The sequence below is a fragment of the Macrotis lagotis genome, chromosome 1, assembly GCF_037893015.1.
Source record: "Macrotis lagotis isolate mMagLag1 chromosome 1, bilby.v1.9.chrom.fasta, whole genome shotgun sequence".
NCBI classification, from domain to species: Eukaryota; Metazoa; Chordata; class Mammalia; order Peramelemorphia; family Peramelidae; genus Macrotis; species Macrotis lagotis.
Window position 1 is genome coordinate 876,418,172 of NC_133658.1, and position 22,761 is coordinate 876,440,932.

Sequence of the window (22,761 nt, forward strand, 5' to 3'; positions counted from 1 at the left end):
CTTTAGAAGATGCCAGGACTGCCTCATTCTTAAGGCTTTGTAAATTGGGGTTATATGAAGATGTATTAAATTCCTGTAGGAGTAATGGCTCTCTGAGCTCTCTGTGGGCACAGAAGGGAAACAGTTGGAGGAAGAAAGCTGTCACTGCCTGAGAAATGGAAAAACGGAGAGTTTAGGAAAAGTGAGTCTTGTTTGATCAAATCCTGGGACTTCCTGTCCTGTGTATTCATGAACTTTTGTGGGCTTCAGAAGCAAAGACTGTGTTAAGCCAACATCCACAAACACTTATTAAATATTTAATTCATGCTGCACCCGGGCGGGGGGAAGATGGCATTGGCAATTCTTGCCCTCTAGAATTTGTGTTCAAAGACAAATTGTCTGGAACTGGACTTGGAGTCATATACAGAACTGAGCAAAGAGAATCCTGACTCATAGTTAATTATGAGTTTTCTGGGTCTATTTACTTGTAGAAAATATGGAGGTTGGATTAGATTATAGACTGATCTTTAATATTTTTCCCCCCAGTTTTAAAATTCCATGATTTATGTAAATCTATGAATAAAAATGGGGAGGGGAGCCTAATTAAAATAGGGAAAGACATTTAGTAAATTTCTTAATTTTGTTTGTTTATACCTCTAGAGCCAAAGCTAATTAGTAAGGGTCCTGCCCTGATTACAGATATCAGATAATGCAAACATTTTGGCATTTTATAATCTTACTGAATTTTATACCAGTCCTCCAAGCTCAGTCAAGGGTCTTCTCTGCTAATATGTACAAGACAAACTTATTTTAATAATACCCCTCAAGAATGGGATTGGAAAAATAATATTGAACATAAATGTTTATTAAACATTTATTATTTATGCAGTGCTATTGGGAAAAAAACAAAAGAAAGAAAATTCTCTGCCCTCAAGGTTACACTCTGATGAGGGAAAACTACAAACAAAAAAGAGTGGAAAAAGTGGAAAGGAGTGAAGGTTTCTATAGGATATGGTTCTGAAATCCAGAAATTTGTAACAGATCAGTTTGGACTCCCTGACAAAATGGAAGTTCTAAGAAGAACTCAGAGGTAAGGAAGGAAATAACAAATCATTCCAGTATCTTTGCCAGGAAAATCCCAAATGAGGTCATGGGGTAAGACACAACTGAAAAATGATTAAACAACAATAAAACAGCCACAGGGATAGTTGGGTATTCCAATGCAAGATGACACAAGATGCTGGAGTAAATTCTAGGAGGAGACAGTTACTAAGGTATGATTTTGAAGTCAGAAAATCAGAGGTAGAGTCTAGAGGGAATGGATAGCTGGGATGCTTAATGAGAGAGGACATTGACCCTGGAATCAAGAGGATTTGAGTTCAAATGTGGCCTCAGATCCTTAACACTTACTGTGTGACCTTGGGCAAGTCACTTAGCCTGGATTGCCTCAAAAAAGAAAAACTATCAATATATTTTTTTAAAAATTCAAATGTAAAACTTATCATCTACTAATGTTCCTATTATTTGATTTGGCCCAATATTCAAGCCCATTAGATTCATTGGATCCCAAGTCATCTTTTGAGATGGTTAGATTTCCTAATTGTGTGGAATCTGCAAATTTAAACTTGATAGTTATGCCTTTAAATCATTAATACAAATGTGCATCTATATGTATTCCCTCCCTTATGTGAGTGCTTTAGGCATGGGCCAGTAGAGAGGTTTTACATTCAGGATCAAACCTGGGAGGGACCTTAGAAATCTAGCCCAGTCTCCTAATTTTACAGAGTATGAAAGTGTGACCTGGAAACATTTAGCTCAAAGTGATATTACCCAAGGTCACACAATCCATCTGGTAGTTTGCCTTGTGCTAGTGATGGTCTAGGCTGTCCACACACACACACACACACACACACACACACACACACACACAGCCAAACCAGTCTCATTTGTCTTCAGGGGCCCTTGAGGAAAGGACAGCTCGTCTGAGGTCCCTTATGTCACATCAAATGCGTAAATGACTAGGACCAAGGACACTAGCTGGAGTTAGGTTTCTTCAGATATGAGACAGCAGGGATTGACCTTCTTACCTTGTGCCAGGAAAGACAAGAAGAGGAAGGCAGAGTCAAGGTCAAACTTCCCATCTGCTGAGCATTTTATGCTTGATTTTTTAATTTGGAAAAAGTACAAAAAATTCAGATGATGCAAGCTCTCATGGGAAAAGTTTAGAAAAAAACATCAGGGGCCAAGCAGAAGTTCCCCAAATAGCCACATGGGGGCACCCCAGGAATTGTTTTCAACTTCAGTCCTAACAGATTTAATTTAAAAATAATCAAGGCAACTGTGTGTGCCACTATGATTATCCTCATTCAGCAGAGGGGTGACTGAGGCTTGGAGAGCTTGTGGTTTAACTTAAGGGTCTCTGCCAGGAAATGTCTGAGACTGCATTGGACCGGACACATCTGGGCTCAAGCTCACTACTCATTCCATCATGATGTAAGGTCACTGCAGAAAGTGTCAGAGAAAGGGCTCTTCCTGGGCATCTAGTCCAAATAGTTCATTTTACATATTTAAGCAATCACTCAATAATTATTAAGAGAAAAGATAAAAAAGAATCAGCCCCTGTCCTCAGAGCTTACTTTTTATCAGAAGGGGAAACTGAAGCTCAGTGAAGAGAAGGGACCTGCCCTTTGCATCACTCATTAGTAGATACAGGACTAGAACATAAATCTCTTTCCTTTCAACCCAGTAGTCATTATACTATGGCATCTCACAGTGAAGAAATCTCCTTGTAGCCATGAGAAGCTCTCCAGTATATAGTCTCCTTTGAACTCTCTTGTTAAGTAGGCAGGACTCATTTACATTTTTCTGAAGAGGAAGTTAAGGCTCCTCTAGGTAAAGAGACTGGCTTAAGATTAGTCCCAGAACTCAAACCTGATACTTCTGAATCTGTCCCTTTTTCTCCCCTTCTGAAAAATGATAAATCAAGGGGTGGAGACAGCAGGCTTTATTTTGCCTTCTCTCCTAGCTGATGGCAGTCTCAGACTTGGGAAAGCTCCTATGTAACATTTCTGGCTTGGGGTATCTGCTGTGCCTGTGTAACCATCACTGCCTAAGTGTCTTGGCCAAGTCTTCTTGGCTCTTCCAGGTCTGAGATTGGGAACCCATCTGTTCCCTGCTTTGAGAAAAGAACCATTTTTGGCTTAGGCCAGGGGTGTCCCAGATTCCAGAGACATGGGCTAGACCATCACAAGATCATAGATTTAGAGCTAGAAGGGACCATGGGAGTCCCTTATTTTATCAAAGAAGGAGATGAGGTCCATAATCATAGGAAAATTTATCTAGGGTCACAGAGGCTAGTCCTCTGGCTCCAAACCTACATCAATAAGAGACACAAAGGTCAGGGGAGGAAGCCAAGAGACCAGGTAAGTGGTCTGTGGAGAAGCAGCCCCTAAGCTGGGTCACCACCACTATTCTGACTCCTCGTCTCCCCAAATCTCAGGATAGACTCTGTACCATTCCAAGGAATCCTGGTGGAAATGATAATTCTTGGTGTCACTAGCCAAATTGAGCTGAGAGTCTTCCCAAGTCTGCAGGGGATTTTTTTGGCTCTCAAACTTGTATCTCTATCTCCCTTTCCTGAGTTTCCCAGAGGACATATTGAGGGAAAGAAATACCAAATCTCTCTCCTGGCTCCCTCTGGCCTCAGTTGGAAGGAACATAGGAGATTTTTATGCTTTTACAATTTTATGCATCCATGGTCTCACAAGAGCAAAAACCCCTCTACTACATGGGCAGGTCTCAGGAGGATGGTTCCTTCCCAGAGGAACCCACCTTTTGTGTCACAGAAGGCATCCCATGCCAAGTCCTGAGAAAAGAGAGAGCAAAAATGTAGTGTGGTATGGGAGAAAGAAGGCTGGAATTGGATTAGAGACCTGAGGTCAAGCTTTTAGAGCCAGTATTCACATAGCATTATAAGGTTAATAAGGCATTTTGAGTGGGCAGCTAGAAAATATTATAGTGCATAGTGTACAGGGCCTGAACTCAGGAAACTTTATCTTTCTGAGTTCAAATCCAACCAATCAAATCTAACTGGGTGATCCTGGGTAAGTCATTTAATTGTGTTTGCCTATAAAAAAAAAGCTGGAGAAGGCAATGGCAAATCTCTCTGGTATCTTTGCCAAGAAAACCTCAAATGGATTCATGAAGAATTGAACACAAGTGCACAACATAGGGTTGGTCAAGTGTGTTACAAATATCTTATTTAATCTTCACAATAACCCTGGGAGATAGGGGGTTATTATTATCCCCATTTGATAAATGGGGGAACTGAAACCACACAACTAATAAATGTCTGAGACAGGATTTGAACTCGTCTTCTGATTCCAAGTCCAATGCTCTAGCCACTCTGCCACTTGGTTGCTTTAGCTAGTTAAGTGATTTATTGACAAGTCTCTTAACCTTTCTAGATATAGCTCAGGGATGCCCCCAATGAGTCAGAGTCCATCTGAGCCAGGTGTCAGTGAGATGAGGATGGGGCAGGGATGGGGGCAGCACTCCTGGTGTCACCTGAGCTATATTCACTTCCATAAATGTGCCTAGCCATGTGCCATAAAAAGAGAGATTTGAAGTGGGTCCCAATTGAATTTATAATCCACCCAGTACAGAGTTGGTCATAGATTAGGCACTTAGTAAAGGAATGATCGATTGTTTGAAGAGAAGTAATCCTGGTCCAAGGAGAGACTGAGTTAGATGTTCAGGAGAGACTCTGGCAGATGAAGTATGATGGAAAATTGGAGTCAGTAAGAGACAAAAAAACCAGATTTCTGTCTTTTGGTTTTTAATTGGAGAGATGGGGAAGGGGGGTTCAACGAATGTGAAATGGAACATAAATTTTCAGGTGAAGTTACTATATTATTTCTTTCACCGAAAGGTTTTATTGTGTACAAGAGAGAGTAATCTGTAAATGTTTGTAAAGTTAAAATAAAACATGTGAAAAAATCTGAAAATACTCCAAATCCTAAAGTTTGAGGGATGCAAGGGTGCAGGGGCAGGGATACACATTCTTAACCAGGTGTCTGTGGACTTGTTTTAAAAATATTTTGGCAACTGTATTTCAGTAGAATTAGTTTTCTTTGTAACATTTTGTAACAAACATTCTTCTGAGAAGGGATTCATAGATACAAAAAGATCAAGAGCTCTTACTACTGACAATTGTCAACTATAAATTTTGGTTTTTGGGTGGAGACAATCAGAGTTAAGTGACTTATTCAGGGTCCTCCCACTCCAGGGCTGGTGCTCTCTACTGTACCGCCTAGCTGCCTTATAAGTTTTCAGTACTGATAAAATTTTTTTGAGATGTTCAAAGCTTTTCAATTGCATCTAACTCTACGTGACCACTTTAGGGGTTTTCTTAGTAAAGTTACTGGGTTACTGGAGTGAGGTTTGCCATTTTCTTTTCTAGATCATTTTACATATGAGAAAGCTGAGGCAACCGGGGTTCAGCGACTTGCTCAAGGTTCACAGAGCCAGGAAGTATCTGAGACTGGATTTGAACTCAGAAAGTCATTCTGATTCCAAACCCAGTGTCTTATCCATAGCTGTTTTGAGATACAAGTAAAATTTGAGGTTTAAAGAGCCTTTTGTGTGTGTGTGTGTGTGTGTGTTGACTAGGAATTTCACTGAATTGATTGTTGGCTAAGACTGGAAAATCTTTTTTTTTTAAGAAGGCATACTTTCATTATAATCTGAAGAAAAAAAAGAAAGTTTGAGGAAGTCACTTTCACAGGGGGAAAAGGCATCTGAGTTGATTGAGACTTTTGGAAGAAATAGGTGGATAGTTAGGAGATGAGGCTTATCCAAACATGGGGGAAGACATGAATGAGAGAAAAGATCTGGGCAAGATGAGAAGAATTCAGTTTGCTAGGTCTATAGAATACATAAGATTTGTATGAGATATAGTTGAGCAGAGAGGTGGGAAACAGATTGGGGAAAGCCTTGATTGCTGGGAAGATGTATTGGTATCAGTCAATTAACCATCTCTTAGATGCAGACTATGTGTTTTTTTGGGTGCTATGATTACAAAACTGAAATATCCTCTTCCATCTTCCACCCTTGGATATTAGTGGCCATTCTCACAGCATAGATCTTATTTGAAATGAAGTTATTTGCATGTTGTCTTCTCCCATTGAACCTCTGGGGCAACTGGGTGGCACAGTGGATACAGCACCAGCCTTGGAATCAGGAGGATTTGAGTTCAAATGTGATCTCAGACACTTAATAATTACCTGGTTGTGTGACCTTGGGCAAGTCACTTAGCCCCATTGCCTTGAATAAAAGAAAAGGACATGAACCTCTTGAGATCAGAAATCATGCTTTTACCTTTTGATCAGTTCCCAACCCTTAGCACAATGCCTGAGTGAATACTTTAATGCTGACCATCCAGGAAGAGCCTATATTAAGTTCCAGTCTCAGGAGGCTAGGTGGACACTTAATAATTACTTATGTGTGACCTTGGGCAAGCCACTTAACCCTGTTTGCCTTGCAAAAACTTAAAAACAAGTTCCAGTCTACCAGTACCATGCCAGGAAACCAAGTCACTTCAATTTGAATTATCTTGGGAAGATTCTGAAGATCACCTGGTAGGATAAGATAGCAGACACAGAGGTCCTTTCTCTAGCTAAACTACCAACCATTCAAACAATACTACAAAAAACACAATTCTGATGGGTTGTTTGAATGCCAAATGTACACTTGCCAAGAAGACTATTTCATGGAGAACTGACACAGGGCAATCATTAAAGGGGGGGGGTGTCAGAAGAAGATATACAGGGACAGGGACATTCTCAGGGTCTTTGTTTTTAAGAACTTTGGAATTGATTGTGCAGCATGAGAGACACTGGCACAGGATCATCCAGCATGGTGTGCCCTCATCAGAGAGGGTGCTACACTCTATGAGTGAAGCAGAACTGAAGTAACTCAAAAGAAACTTGAGCTACATACATTTAGAGAACCCACCGCAGGGGTTCGCATGAACTATTTGTGTCCGACCTACAGTAGAACATTCAGAGCTCAGATTGGTCTGACCACCTACAGTCAGACACACTGTAACTTAATTCTAATATAGTGATGTCATTTTGGTCTTCAATGAGAATGAAGGACAATAAGCAACCATATTAAAATTGCTAGACAATAGGGAGCTATAAAGGTTTTGAGAGGAGTGACCTGATCAGAACCCTACCTTCACTAGCTTCTCAATATAAGTTGAACAACAATTTTGGAGGGTAGATTTCAGAAGGCCTAGAGTGGAAGCAGAAAGACCAGTTAGGAGCAGATGCAATACTCTAGGTGAAAAGAGGTGAAGACCTAAAACAAGGGTGGTGACAGTAGGAGTGAAGGGGTGGAAACATTATTGTGGTGGTAGAAACAATAGGAGTTGGCAGCTGTTTGGTTGGGGAGTGGAGGGAGAAGGTAAAGGTGACTCTGAGGTTATGTACCTGGGTGGGGTCAATAATCAAAGTTAAGTTGGGGAAGGAGAGAAGCAGGATGAGGAAGGCAATTCTTTAGTTGTGAGCATTTTGGGTGTGAGGTGCTGAGGGGATTTCCAGAAGGTAGATTAAAACCTGGGGCCTGGAGGTCTGGGAAGAAGCAGATTTGGGTGCAGAGAGGTGATAATGGAAGTCAAATGGGTGAATGACATCACTAAGGGGAGGGGGAGAGTAGAAAGAAGGAGAAGGCCAAGGTCAGAGCCTTGAAAGATAACAAATGATAAGAGTTTAAGAATCTCCTATAAACTGGTCATTGGATTAAGCTCTGGGATTTCAGAAACTAAACTAAGTGCTGCCCTCAAAGAGCCTACATTCTAATGGGAAGATGACATGAATATAAAAAAGTATCTTCAGAATGTATCTAAGATAAATCCTAGGTAATTTTGGGAGAGAGGGTGCAAGCAGCTAGGGGGTGGGGATCAGAAACCTCAAGGCAACAAGCATTTATTAAATGATCATTAAAAAGCTGGGGCAGCTAGGTAGAGCAGTGGATAGAGTCCTGGCTTGAAGTCAGGAAGACTCCTCTTCCCGAGTTTAAATCTGGTCTCAGATACTTACCAAGTCATTTTACTCTGCTTGCCTCTGTTTCCTCATCTGCACAATGAGCAGGAGAAAGAAAGAACAAACTATGACAGCATCTCTGCCAAGAAAATTCCCAAATGGGGTCACAAAGAGTCAGACATGACTGAAAATGATGAACAATAACAAAAATTAAAAGACTATTACTCCACCACCCCCTCCCCATGCCTTGAAAGAGGGGGAAATAAGGAGATCCCAGTCTAAGGCAGGAGCCAACATGTAAGCAAACTTGTACAAAGCCATATACAGGACAAGTAAGAAATAATCAGTATAAAGTGCTAGAATCAAGACAGATTAGGAAAGACTCCTTGAAGCAGGGGGTATTTTAGCTGAAACTTGAGGGAACAGAGAAGCCAGGAGGTAGAGCTCAGGAAAGACAGAGTTTCTTGCAAGGAGGTCAGCCAGAGAAAATGTATATGGAGGATATTGTTCTAGAATGAGCTAGGAGGTCAGAGAGAAGATGGAGGTAAGGTGTAAGAAATATGGAAAGGTAGGAGGAGATTGTTATGAAGGATTTTGAATGCCAAACAGAGCATTTTGTAGTTTTTTCCTGGTGGGAATGGTGAGTTTCAAGAGTAAGGGGTGGGGTGGGAAGTGTGATATGACTGAACCTGAGCTTTAGGAAAATCATTTTAGTTGCTGAATGGAGGATGAATTGAAGTAGGGAGAGACTTGAGGCAGGCAGACCCATCAGCAGGTTGTGGTCTGTTTTTTGTTCTCAAAGAGAACTAATGATATCTGGAAGGAAATGTCTTGATTTGCAAGTGAATTGGCTATAAGTGAGGCAGGGCTGTGCAAAGTTACCAACAGGCTATCACAAAAATCAAGGCATGAGGAGATGAGGGTCAGCACTAGAATGGGGGCAGAGTCAGAGGAGAGAAGGGAGCATATTGGAGAAATGCTGTAAAGACAATATCAAGAGATCATGGCAGGATAAAGCACCAGCCCTGGAGTCAGGAGTACCTGGGTTCAAATCTGGTCTCAGACACTTAATAATTACCTAGCTGTGTGGCCTTGGGCAAGCCACTTAACCCCATTGCCTTGCAAAAACCTTAAAAAAAAAGAGAGATCATGGCAAACAGCATGGATTTGGGGGATGAAAGATAATGAGAAATCCAGGATGACTCCCAGGTTGAGAGACTGGGTACCTGTTTGGATGGTGTTGCTCTCAATAGTAACGGGGAATTCAGGAAAGGCTTCATTTAGAAGCTGACATTTGATCAGTGGGTAGAGTACCAGCCCTGGAGTCAGGAGGACCTGAAGTTCAAATTTGAGCTCAGATACTTACTAGCCATGTGACCTTGGACAAGTCACTTGTCTCACATCCAGGGATCTCCAGTCATTCTGATTCATAACTGGTCAAAAGATCCAGATGGTTTTGGAGGAGAAAGTGAGGCTGGTGACTTAGCACATCCTCCACCTCACTCAAATCCAATTCATGTGCATATCATGGCATCACCTCCCTGACATCTTGGTCTTCTTCAAGAATGAAGGACAAACATCAATCAGTACTCTGTATGTAAATGAAATAAATTAAATTAGGTGATACCAATCAGCCTTGTGATACTCCTTTTTCAAACTTAAACCTTAAATCTTAGTTTTTCTGGGTTCTATTTTTTGACCCACAGGCAGATTCCTTAGTAGACAAGTGAGATGACCTAGTATTCCCCTGTCTTTGAGTCTTACCACATTTTGTTGTGATCCACACAAAAGCTTTGATGTAGTAAAGCAATTTTTCAGGAACTCCCTTGCTTTCTCCATATTCCAGTGAATCTTGGCAATTTGGTCTCTAGTTCCTCTGTCTCTTTGAAAACCAGTCTGCTTTTTTGATAATTCTCAGTCCTGAAGTCTACCCTTACAGAATCTTAAATCTAACCTTGCTGGTGTGGGACAATTGTTTGGTAACTTGAACATTCTTTGTCACTGCCCTTCTTTAGGATTGGAATGTAAATTGATTTTTTTCCAATTCGATAGACACTGTTATGTTTTCCAAATTTGCCAGCTTTTTCTGACTGTAACTCCTGAAAAACATCATTTTCAAATTTAAATAGCTCAACTGTACTTCTCTCACCTCCAATAGCCTTAATGACACTTCCTAAGGCCCACTTGACTTCATTTTCCTGGATGTCAGATTCTAGATCAGTAACCATGGCTGTGATTATCGGTGACTTTAAGATCTTTCTCTTAGTGCTATTCTCTGGAATTCTGCATTCATTTGGGTAGATCTTTTCCTTTTTCCTTTCCATTTCATTTTCCTTCTTTCTCAGCTATTTATAGAACCTCATTCAACAGCCATTTTGCTTTTTTGCTCTTTTTCTTTAGAATTTTTTTTTTGGTTGCTACCTGTTATACAATACTGAGAATCTCTATTCATTGTTCTACAGGCATTTTGTCTACCAGATCTAATGCTTTAAAACTGTTCATCATTTCCACTTCATATTCATAAGGGATGTTACTTAGGTCAAATCTCTATTGTTTGATGATTTTTCCTACTTTCATCAATTTAAGTCTGAATTTTGCAATAAGAAGCTTATGATCTAAGTCACAATCAGTTCCAGGTCTTGTTTTATAACTGACTATATAGAACTTCTCCACCTTTGGCTGCAATGTATATAATCAGTGTGATTTCAACATTGATCGCCTATTGACATCCAAGTGAAGAGTCACCTTTTGGGTTGTTGAAAAAGTGTTTGCTAAGAACAGTTGTTAGAGGTAAGTGAAAATAAAGATGAAATTTGGGTGTTCTTTTTTAAAAAACTCTTATAAGTTCTTGGGACACCTTAAAATCTATTCCCAGATTCCTTAGGAATCTATAAATCCAAATTTAATAACTCTTCTAAGGTTTTAGAGCTCTTTCTCTTCTGAGTCTTCTTTGGCAAGCTTCCACAGTGCTAGCTAAAGGAAGCATCAGATCAGGGTATCAGAATCTAAGGGGTAGCCACTCTAAGCTACTTAGACAAGAAAATTCTATAATATCCCTGACAAGTGATCATCCAGACTCTTTTGAAGATGAAGAATTCATCTCCTCCTAAAGCAATCCTACTCGATTTTCAGCCCAATCCCAGAATTCTAGCCCTTTCTCCCAACTGCTAGCCAAGAGCTCCCTGTTTATCCATAGTTTCCTATCCCCATTCCCCAGTATTTTGGATTCATCTCAGCTCCCAGGGGCTCTTCTTCTTGCCAGTGGGGAATAAGAAGCCTAGAACACTGCATTTCCTCAATAAACTCAACTGTGATTAGGAAATTTTGTGGTGGGGCACAGGTTATGTGAATGCATGAAACTAATTAGAGGTGCAGTCACCAAAGGAAGTAGACCCCAGGACAAAATTGTAGTCATCAGAATGAGGCTAGGAGGGAAGGAGCCCTGAGATGGGAAAAAGGTTTATTTGGGGCAATGTTTGTCAGTACCCTGAAAATGTTGTTCCCTTGGTTAAAAACCCCATTTGACACCCTCAAACTTCTACCCTTTCTAAGTTTCTCTTAATTCTGGGTAACTCCTATCCTTATACTCTCCAGGTATCAAGCACCCCTGGAGGAAATAAGAATATTGGGCAGACCTGGTTAAGTTAACTATGCTATTTAATTTTTTACCACATCTATTGTGCAATCTCATACTTCAGCAGTTCTCAAGTCCCCAAAGCTACCCTCAGTCCTCTCTGTCATCAGATTACCTGGTCTTGAACTTTCTTGAAACTATGTAACCCCTCTCACCTCCCTATTTCTGCAGCTTCTTGCTATTCTCATCCATCTTCTCATCTATGTTCTCCTTCCCTCCAATCTCAGTGGAAGAGGTGGCTATTCTCTATGGCACAACTTTATCCTGCCCTCTCACCTGTTTGTACCCATTCCTTCCCACCTCTGTGGCCCTGCTTCATAATTTAGCCCTTCTCCCATACATTTCCAATGTCTTTTCCACTGGGAATATTTACCTCTAACCTACAAACATGTTCAGGTCTAAACTAGTTAATACTTTCCTTATACCCTAACTCCTCAAAGCACAATCCTGATACTTCTCTTTTCACTGCCATAAGCTGACAGTTTTTTATACTCACTGTCCCTTCTTTACTACTCACTCCCCCCAGTACCTTGCAATCTGACTTCCATCCCCATCACTCTACAAAAACAACTTATCCAGGATCACTCTACAGAAACAACCTTCTCCAAGGTCACTCTATAGAACTAGTCATCTCCGAAGTCACTCATGATCTCATTGCCAAAAGCAGTGACATTTTCTTAATCATCCTCTATGATCACTCTTCACAATGTGACCCTCTTCCTTCATATCCTGCTTGAACTTGATGTTGTATAGGCTTTCCAAACTAAACATGTCAAAAACAAAATTTATTATCATTTTCCCCACCCCCTCCCCCCAGCCTTCCCCTTCTTCCCAACTTTACTATTATTGTCAAAGGCACCATCATCCTCCCAGGGTGCCCAGGATCATACCCTCAGTATCTTTCTGATCTCTCCTCACTCATTGTCTAATTTGTTGTCAGATCTTCTTTTTTATTTTCACAATATCTCTCTAGTTCAGACCCTCATCATCTCTCTTGTTGGAATAACCTCTGAACTGAGAAATAGAGGGAGAAGAAATGGAAGAGTAGTAGATATTATATTCTTGAGCTCAAAGATCACTGAAGACAGTGAATATGGCCATAATTTTTTTTCTTAAATGTTTTGTTTTTCCAAAAACATTCAATGGTAGTTTTCACCACTTTTTTTTTTATTTTACATTTTTCTCCCTCTCTCCCCTCAGCTCTCCCCCTAACAGAAAGAAATCTAATATAGATTCTACATATGTAATTATGGTAAACTAGTGATGGGATTCAGATAAATTAACAACCTGTTCTCTACCCTAATGACTGTTTTAAGTATACAAAAAGATATACCAAAAGATAGTTTAAATTTCATTCATTTAATACTCAAATAAGGTACACAAAACTAGTTTATATAATATTACTCCCAGGAAGTAAACATATCCTTATGGAGTGAAAGCACTCAAGTGACCACAGCAGCTAATGTTGGAACATAATGTAAAATCAACACTCATTCTACCTATTCTAACACTTTTTTTTCCTTCTACTTCCGTGGCTTCCAAAATGGGCAATAAGATAACCCTTGGTTTCACCATTCTGGAAACATCAGCACACTCATAGTATCTTTTTTTTTTTTTTTTTTAGATTTTTCAAGGCAATGGAGTTAAGTGGCTTGTCCAAGGCCACACGGCTAGCTAATTATTAAGTGTCTGGGGTCGGATTTGAACCCAGGTACTCCTGACTCCAAGGCTGGTGCTCTATTCACTGTGCCAACTAGCTGCCCCTACACTCATAGTATCTTGGGAAAATTTGGGGCATAAAACAAAGCGAAAACAAATGACAGCTTATCACCCTCTGTATGGCACTTTTTTCTCTTTGTATGTTTGTTTACTGAAGTAACAAAAATGAGGGAATTAAAATGTATTTCATAAAAGTTATAATGAGCTTTAAGAAATGAATAAATATCATGAGCATAGTCCACAATTTTTTTCATCTGTGGTCTGAATGAACATTACTATGGTTACCTAGAAAACACTGTTGTGCAAATGAAGTTGAAAAAGAGTAAGGAACGTTAATTTGTGATTTCCACATTGGGTGGCTGCCTCGGTGTCCACCATAGAGAGAACCGTAGATTACAAATGCCTTTCCCTGAACTCAACATAAAATTAGGTATTGCTTCTGCCGAATTGGTGATAACTGGATGAATCCTGCCACTATATAGCTAAACATAGATTCATATTAATCATGTTGTGAAACAAGAATCAAATGCAAACTGAAGGTAAAACAGAGAAAAAATGATATAATACATAAGACTTTTAAAATTTGAAGATGATAAACTTTGATCTGTATTTGAACTCCATAGTTCTCTCTCTGAATACGGATGGTATTTTTTTTTAGAAGGATTTTATTTATTTTGAGTTTTACAATCCCCCCCCATGCTTGCTTCCCTGCCCCCACCCCCACGGCAGTTTGTTAGTCTTTACATTGTTTCCATGGTATACATTGATCTAATTTGAATGTGATCAGAGAGAAATCATTGGATGATATTTTTCTATCACAAGTCTTTTAGAACTGTCTTTGATTATTGTACTCTACGGCCATGAAATTGAAAGATGTTTGGTCCTTGGAAGGAAAGCTATGGCAAATGTACTAAAAAGCAGAGACAGCACCTTTCTGACAAAGGTCAAAGCACTCTCTCTTTCTGTCTCTCTATATTTCTCTCTTTTAATACATATTTCTGTCTCTTCATATATATATATATATATATATATATATATATATCTTAATATGTATTTATCTCTCCTAATATAAATTTCTCTCCTCTTCATATATATATTTCTCTCCAAATATACATTTCTCTTTTCATATCTCTCTATATATTTGTTTCTTCATATATTTATCTCTCTCTATATTTCTCTCTTCATATATATCTATATATCTCCCTTTATAAATCTTTCTTTATATTTATCTCTTAATATATTTCTCTTTTCATGTAAGTATATTTACCTTTTTATATTTCTCTCTCCCTTAATATATATCTCTTAATATATGTATTTCTCTCTTAATGTATATATATTTCCCTTTTCATATATGTATCTATATATCTCCCTTAATATATTTAGTTCTCTCTTTATGTATATATATTTCTCTTTTCATATATATCTATATATCTCCCTTAATATATATTTATCTCTCTAATATATATTTCTTAACACACATTTCTCTCCCTTAATATATTTTTATATATATTTCTCTCTTCATATATATTTCTCTCTATATATATGTCTCTTCATATATATATTTCTCTAAATAGATATACACATTTCTTTTCATATATATCTATATATCTCCCTTTATATCTCTCTCTACATTTGTCTCTTTATTTCTCTAAATATATACATATTTCTTTTCATATATATCTATATATCTCTCTTAATATTTCTCTCTACATATATTTCTCTTTTTATATATATCTTTCTCCCTTAATAGATATCTAATATATATATTTATTTCTCTTAATGTATATATTTCTTTTCATATATCTATATAACTCCTTTAATATATTTCTAATATAGTTCTCTCTCTTAATAAAGATATATTTCTCTCTCCCTTAATATAGATATATATTTATCTCCCTATATATATTTGTCTCTTCATATATATATCTCTTTATATATATATTTCTCTCTTAATGTATAGTTTTTTCATATATCTATATATCTCCTTTAATATATATTTATCTAATATACATATTTTTCTTAATATTACATCTCAATATATAATTTCTTTCTCCCTTTATATATATATCTTTATATATATTTGTCTCTTCATATATCTCTATATATTCATTTCTCTCTTAATGTATATAGATTTCTCTTTTCATATATATATCTATATATCTCCCTCAATATATATCTCTCTTAATATATATATATATCTCCACATATATTTCTCTTTTCATATATATTTCTCTTGGGGCGGCTAGGTGGTGTAGTGGATAAAGCACTGGCCCTGGAGTCAGGAGTATCTGGGTTCAAATCTGACCTCAGATACTTAATAATTACCTAGCTGTGTGGCCTTGGGCAAGCCACTTTTGCAAAAACCTAAATATGTATATATATATATATATATATATATATATGTATATATATATATTTCTCTCTTATGTATATATATATACATATCTCCCTTTATGTATATTTATCTCTATATATTTCTCTCTTCATATATATATTTCTCTTTTCATCTCCATATATCTATATATCTCCTTTAATATATTTATCTCTCTAATACAGATATATTTCTCTCCATTAATATATATTTATCTCTATATATTTCTCTCCAGATATATATTGATCTCATATATTTCTCTATATGTATATTTCTCTTTTCATATATATAATATATATCTATATAACTCCCTTTATATTTATTTTTCTCTCCACATATATATTTCTCTTTTCATATATATATCTATATATATCTATATATATATATCTCCCTTTATATATATATATTTATTTCTCTCTCCATATATATTTCTCTTTTCATATATATTTATCTGTCTTAATATATATTTCTCTCTACCTTAATATGTATCTCCTTATGTATATGTTTTTCTCTTAATAAGTATATATATACATATTTCTCTTTCCACACACACACACACACACACACACACACACAGACACCTCTCTCTCTCTCTCCCTCCCCACATAGCTATGTAAGGCCGGCGGCGGGCGCGGGGCTCCGGGGGCGGCCCGAGGCGGACGGGAGCTCGGAGGAGGAGGGCGGATGTCCTCGGCCCCCTGGGCCCCCGCCGAGGCCCGGCCCCGGGGCGCAGAGAAGCCAACACAGACCGGCCTTGGCGCCTCGCTCCCCCGGGGCCTCTGCGCCGCGGGCTCGTAGTGATTGGCTGGGAGGGCGCAGGCGCAGTTGCGGCAGCGGAGCGCTCCTTCACGTGGCGCCGAAGTGGAGGCCTCTTTAAGAGCTCCAGTTCCTCTCTACCTTCTTTCCGCCCCGCCACCGGCTCCACTTCCGCCCGGCCTACGACTGACTTCAATACGCACCCACAGCCCCGCCCCGGGACCTGGCTCCCCTTCGGCCCGGGAAGGACAATGACGCGCAAGCGCAGAAGGGCCCTTGTTGCCATGGAGAGAACGCTCGCGGCTCGGAGACGTGGGAGGGCCGGCTGGCGAACTTCCGCCCTCCTCCGCGCGGCTCGGTCTCCATGGCAACAGTAAAGCTTCGGGGAGCCCGAGCTCTCGGCTTCTTCTCAGACGTCGGGAGCCGGAGCCTGGGCGGGGACACGCGTGCGCAGTGAGGGCGGACGGGCTCCGCGTGGGAGCGGGAGGGGCGGGGGCCGCCCCCGGGGTCCTGCGGGTGGGAGGCCAAGAGGGGGAGCACAGGGCGGGTGAGGAGGGGTCGCGGGGAACTGTGCCCTCGGGCCCCGAAGAAAGAAGGGGAGACGGAGGAGGGGAGGGTCCTGACAGTGACCCCCGGGTCGGAAAGAGGGGGGCTGTGCCAGTGACCCCTGGGGCTGTGGGGGGCTGTCAGTGACTCCCCGGGGCAGGGGAGGGAGGGGTCTTACCCCTGGGGCGGTAGGAGGAGGTGGAGGGGGGCTCTGTGTGTGTCCCCCTTGGACGGTGAGGCAGGACGGTGGCAATATTCAACCCTTCTGGGGCATTAGATGAAGGACTGGGTATTTAAGCATCGGCCTTGTACCCCCCTTCCAGCTCCCTGAGGCAGTGAGACCAAGGGGGGTGCCTTAAGTACCCCCTAGGACAATAAGGGAGTAGGGTCGGGTGGCCTTTGCCCCTGTGTGTGTGGGGGGTACCTCGGCCTGTCTCTCATCAGCTCTTCCCACCCATATCTCAGGCTTGTGTTACTTCAGCCTCCTCATCCCTTGGTGGAAGTGGACTGCCCTGGGAGGGCCATGGCCCGGCTTCCAGCCCCAGGCTCAGTGATTGTGCCCGATTGGCACGAGAGCACGGAGGGCAAGGAGCACCTGTCGTCCGTCCTTCGGAAGAACCGGCGAAGGGTGTTTGGTGAGTAGGTGACTCAACTCCTGCCTTCTGCGGGCAGAGTCCTGGGAAGCGGCTACCACTGAGTGTGGGATCTTGGCCCAGAACCCCTCAGGTTCTTCTCAGAAAAATCAAACAGTCGGATTACATGAGCTCAAGGGTCCATTCCACTTCGGACTTTCAATGATTCCTCTCTGAGCCGTTGGCTCCTCACGGTGATCTGGTGTTTTAGCTCACTTATCTTTCCTCTTCTCCTCCCATTTGTCCTCCCTGCCAGCTGTCAATAAAGCCTTAAAGTATTGCTTGAGCAACAGGACACTCATCAGATTTGAGAAATGAAAAATGTTTTAGGATATTGGAGCCAGAAGGAACTTTGGAACACAACAACGTAATCCTAATTCTGAATTGAGAGGATCATTAGACTGTTGGAGCTGGGAGGGATCTTGGAATATAGGATGTCAACAAATAACGTCAGAGCTGCAAGGGGCCTTAGAGTATAGAATGTCAGAGTTGGGAGAGATCTTAGAGTATAGAGTGGCAGAGTCAGAGAGGACCTTAGGGTATAGAATGTCAGAGCCTGGAGGGCCCTTAGAACCCAGGATGTCAGAGCTGGGAGGGGGGTCTTAGAACACAGGATGTCAGAGCTGGGAGGGGGGTCTTAGAACACAGGATGTCAGAGCTGGGAGGGCCTTAGAACACAGGATGTCAGAGTTAGGAGGGCCCTTAGAACCCAGGATGTCAGAGCTGGGAGGGGGGTCTTAGAACAGAGACTGTCTGAGTTGGAAGGGCTCTTACCAAGTTTTAGAGAAGAAAGACGACCTGTCAGTCACACCACAAGTCAGTAATAGTGTTAGAAAAGATGGTATCTGGTCCCTGATGTTTTTCTTAAATCTTGATTTTTAAAAGAAACTTCAGAGATTGTCTAATCTGAACATCCCCATGTTTGCTAGGATTATTTATGTTTTATTCATCTGGTCCTTCTATTATAATTAAAATATCTCTTGAATTCATTGCTACATTACATACACACGATATGGCTGAGAGAGCACTGGACTGGATGTTAGGACTCAGTACTTTTCACTAACTTCTTCCATTACTTTCCCCAAATTAATCTTCTTCTTTGGGCCTGAGAAATGGAGCGGTAGGACTGGACGGTCACTAACTGGGGAAAGGGTCCAACTGCCTGAAGCAAGGCTTACTTGTTGGCTCTAGGGCTACTAGAGAGGCCAGTCCTGCCCCCCCAGGTGGCTGCGGACACTGCAAGCTACAAGATCTTTGTTTCCGGGAAGAGTGGGGTGGGGAAGACTGCCCTGGTGGCCAAGCTGGCGGGCCTGGAGGTTCCTGTGATTCACCATGAAACAGTAGGTGAGTGGAAATGGGATGGGAGGCCTTGAGCCTGGGATCAGGGTCCTAACCCTTTGCTAGAAAATCTCCTCTGATATCACTGGGGTTCCTTGGTCCCTTTCCTTGGACTCCTACATTTATGGGCCTCCTCTGTTCCATTCTATTCATTGGTGTTTTACTTTTAGTTGTTGCTTAGTCTGTTTTGTGTTTCTTTCCTGTGACTGATGTTCAAATTCCTTCTGGACTCCATCCCTCCATCTAAGACTGGGGCTCCCTGAGGGCAAGCCCTCTTGTCTAATTCTGTGACCTGCCCCAGTCTCTGGCCCTCTTCTTCTCAAGCTACTTGGAGAGCTGGGGCCAGGGAAGGTCAGGGGGATGGAGGTGACGAGCAGCCCCTTTCCCTAGGCATACAGACAACAGTCGTATATTGGCCAGCCAAACTTCAGGTCAGCGATCGAGTGGTCATCTTCCGCTTTGAGTTCTGGGACTGTGGAGAGGCAGCTCTCAAGAAATTTGATCACCTCCTGCCTGTGAGTGGAGGGGCAAGACAAGGGTTAAGAATGCTTGGGTTTGGGCGGCTAGGTGGCTTAATGGATAAAGCACTGGTCCTGGAGTCAGGAGTACCTGGGTTAAATCTGGTCTCAGACACTTAATAATTACCTAGCTGTGTGGCCATGGGCAAGCCACTTAACCCTGTTTGCCTTGCAAAAACCTAAAAAAAAAAAAGGAAAAAAAAAGAATGCTTGGGTTTTGTGTCTCTCTCCTACACCCCCCCAATTATCCAATAAGCCTCTTGAGCCCTAGTCTGCGGAACCGTGTTCAAACTTTGCATTTCTCCCAGTGCTTACTTAGCCCACAATACTTTTTGCCCCATAAATAGAATGTAGAATGCATAGATAAGCATTCCCCAGGGTGAAGCTAGGCCAGATTCAGAGCTGTCCTGATTTCTGACTCCTAAGGGTTATTGTCCTGCCTCTTGGGAAAAGAACACTGGGCTGGGCAGGGTCTTCTGACTCTTCCATGAAGTCCCGAGTCATAGCTAGCAGTACAGAGTCTGATGGATGGGCTCTGCTGAGGCTCTCCCCAGAGTTAGCATCTGAAAGCTTTCTCAGTGGAGGGACAGTGTGGTGTAATGGATAGAATGATGAGTTTGGGGTCAGGACCTGGGTTCACATCCCATCTTTAATACTAGTTTGGGGACCCCTCTAATCACCTAACCTTTGGACCCTTAGTTTCCTAAACTGAACAATGAAAGGATTGGACTCACTGATCTGTGAGGTCTTTTCCAGCTCTAAGTCTTTGCTCCTGTGATTTAGGCCTGCAAAGAGAAAACAGATGCCTTCCTTTTCCTCTTCTCCTTCACTGACCGCTCCTCTTTTGAAGACCTCCCGGCTCAGCTTTCCCGAGTTGCTGGAGATGTTCCCAACACTGTCAAGATGGTGATTGGCTCAAAGTATCCTTATGGCATCTTCCCATTTCAGTCCTGGGACCCAGGCAGAGGGTTCTTGTCTCTGGGTGTACCCCGTTGCACAGGTGGCAGCCTCATTCTTTCCAAAGGTATTGGTTTCCCTGCTCTGACAAGCTCTGGACTCTTGAGTCACAAGAGGAGAGGACCTGGGACAGTGAGTAGCCTCTAAGAGAGCGAGAAGCATGAGACTCAGTGGATAGGGAGCTGACTGGGGAGTCAGCAGGACTTGCTCAGGTAATGGTTGGACCCAATGAAACCCAAGGGTCTTCTTATTTCTGATTCTCTACTTTGAGGGAATGTCAACCAGGGTCTCAGAGAGAAACCTGAACCCAGGTCAGAAGTAAGTGAACATGGGTAAGGTTGGACAAGGTATTTGTGGGATGAGGGAAAGAGCTCCTGGATCTGGGAACTAGATATCCTTGGAGAGGTTGGGACAGTCGGGGTGGTCTTTAGTCCTGGTCCCTTCCAGAGGAAGATGAAGGAGATTGAGACCAGGGGCAGAGAAGGCTTGAGGACAAGTGTTCAGGTCATCCAAAAAGGACTGGGGAGTAATAGGGGACTCTATTGTTTCCTTGACTACCTTCTTCCCCAGGTTTGATCAGTACATGCACACTGATGTTCCTGAGCGTGACCTCACTGCCTTCCGCCAGGCCTGGGAGCTGCCCCTGTTGAGGGTGAAGAGTGTGCCTGGGCGCCGATTGGCTGATGGGCGCACCCTGGATGGGCGGGCTGGACTGGCAGATGTGGCACACATCCTCAATGGCCTGGGGGAACACTTGTGGCACCAGGACCAGGTGGCGGCCGGATTGGTCCCTGACCCCCGGGAGAACTCCCCAGATAGAGGGCAGGACTGAGGAAGGGGAGAGTCTGGCCTGAGGGGCCTCCTGGAAGTACCTTGGAGTTGGCATGCCTGCTGGAGGAGGAGCAGGTGTGCTTGGGATGGAAAGAACACAGCAGGGCAGGAGATCTGGGTTCAGGTCCCAGCTGCAACTCTTCCTGGAGTGACCTGGAGCAAGTCACTTCTCTGATTCCTAACCTTAGTTTTCTGATCCATAAGACAGAGATGGATTTACCCTACCTCCTTCACAATGGCGGGGGGAAAACATGTTGCAGGCAAAATCATGATAGAAATGTGGAGTGAGGGCAAAACCAGCTCTGACTGGGGGGATGATAGAGGTTTGAATTTGAAGCCTGGAGACCTGTAAGGTGGACAAGATGGCTCCAAGCTCATTTCTGGCCTTCCCTAGAGGGTGAGGCTGTGGGGGAGAGCTGCAGTGACGGCAGCTCAGGAGCAGAATCCTGTGCAGGTCGCCCCTTCCCCACCCGTCTTGTCAGATCCTCTCCCTTCCCCCTCATCCCCCCAGGGGCCCAGCCAGATCCTCGGACAACAGCTGTTCTTTCCAACAGTGGACCTCTGGCACCTCGGCTAGTGGCTCCTCGGGGATGTCAGAGCATCACGGAGGTACTGCAGGTTCAAACCAGTCCTTAGAGAACCAGCATCCCAGTTTAGAAGAGAGAGCTCTGGACTGAGAGTCTGAAGGCCAGGAGGCCATGCCTTGAGTCCATCCACCGCATTCCCATCCTCTGGCTCTTGCTCTCCCTCCTGGAGGTGCTGGAGAGGAAGAACTGAGGGTCTGGGGCAGGGAGACCACCGAGGAGGGGGCTGGACTCCACGGCCTCCAAATTTCCTCCTTAACCTGAAATCCTGCTGTCTCCAGGCACTTTTTCCTTTTAGGACTCAAAGGGACAGAGACCAACAATTCAAGACTACAATTTCTGATCGAGTGTTTAGGACAGGGGGCTTCAGACTTGAGCTGTGAGAATTGGTTTTATATCTGAATATATTTGTATATCATGAAATATATATATTTGATGGCTACTTAATGCTCTGTGGTGCATTTTATGTTTTTAACAACATCCCCCAAAGGGCCCCACACCTGAAGGAGGGTTCAGAAGCTCAGATTTAGAGGGCAGGGGGTGGGAGGAGCCTGTGGGGATGTCAGACAGGAGCCTGGCCTGTGAGCCCATGTTGTCCAGCAGGGCTGGACCAGCATCTTCCTGGAAGGACCGAGCCTGGCCCTGTGGGGCTGGAGTGGGTGGGGGTGGAGGGACCTTGGGCTGGTGGAGTTGAGCCTTCCTCCCATACTGTAGGGCTGCCTCCTCTCCCCCCAGCCCTCATTCTGCTTCCAGTGGTTAATAGGCCTCCCCCCCAGGGGCAGTCAAACTAAAGCTGCAGGCTTGGGAGGGAGGGGCGCTGGCATGGCCCACATGTCTTCCCCGTAGTTTTC

At 42.6% G+C, this 22,761-nt stretch overlaps 1 protein-coding gene across 4 annotated transcripts; it reads left to right on the plus strand.

The window, feature by feature from the left end:
• Positions 1 to 16,878: 16,878 nt before the first annotated feature.
• Positions 16,879 to 22,344, plus strand: CPLANE2 (ciliogenesis and planar polarity effector complex subunit 2). Of its 4 annotated transcripts, XR_012469540.1 has the most exons (7): positions 16,991 to 17,051; positions 17,516 to 17,685; positions 18,874 to 19,026; positions 19,411 to 19,535; positions 20,322 to 20,458; positions 21,066 to 21,401; positions 21,881 to 22,269. XR_012469540.1 is itself a non-coding variant. In XM_074191992.1 (6 exons), the coding sequence occupies exons 2-6, from the start codon at positions 17,574 to 17,576 to the stop codon at positions 21,325 to 21,327; spliced, it is 789 nt and encodes a 262-aa protein (XP_074048093.1). In that variant the 5' UTR covers positions 16,879 to 16,957; positions 17,516 to 17,573; the 3' UTR covers positions 21,328 to 22,269. The 4 variants fall into 4 exon arrangements, 3 of the variants coding, with proteins under 3 accessions (XP_074048093.1, XP_074048106.1, XP_074048083.1); XM_074191992.1 differs by lacking the exon at positions 16,991 to 17,051 and adding an exon at positions 16,879 to 16,957 and having other exon boundaries at positions 21,066 to 22,269; XM_074192005.1 differs by lacking the exon at positions 21,066 to 21,401 and having other exon boundaries at positions 22,192 to 22,344.
• Positions 22,345 to 22,761: the final 417 nt, after the last annotated feature.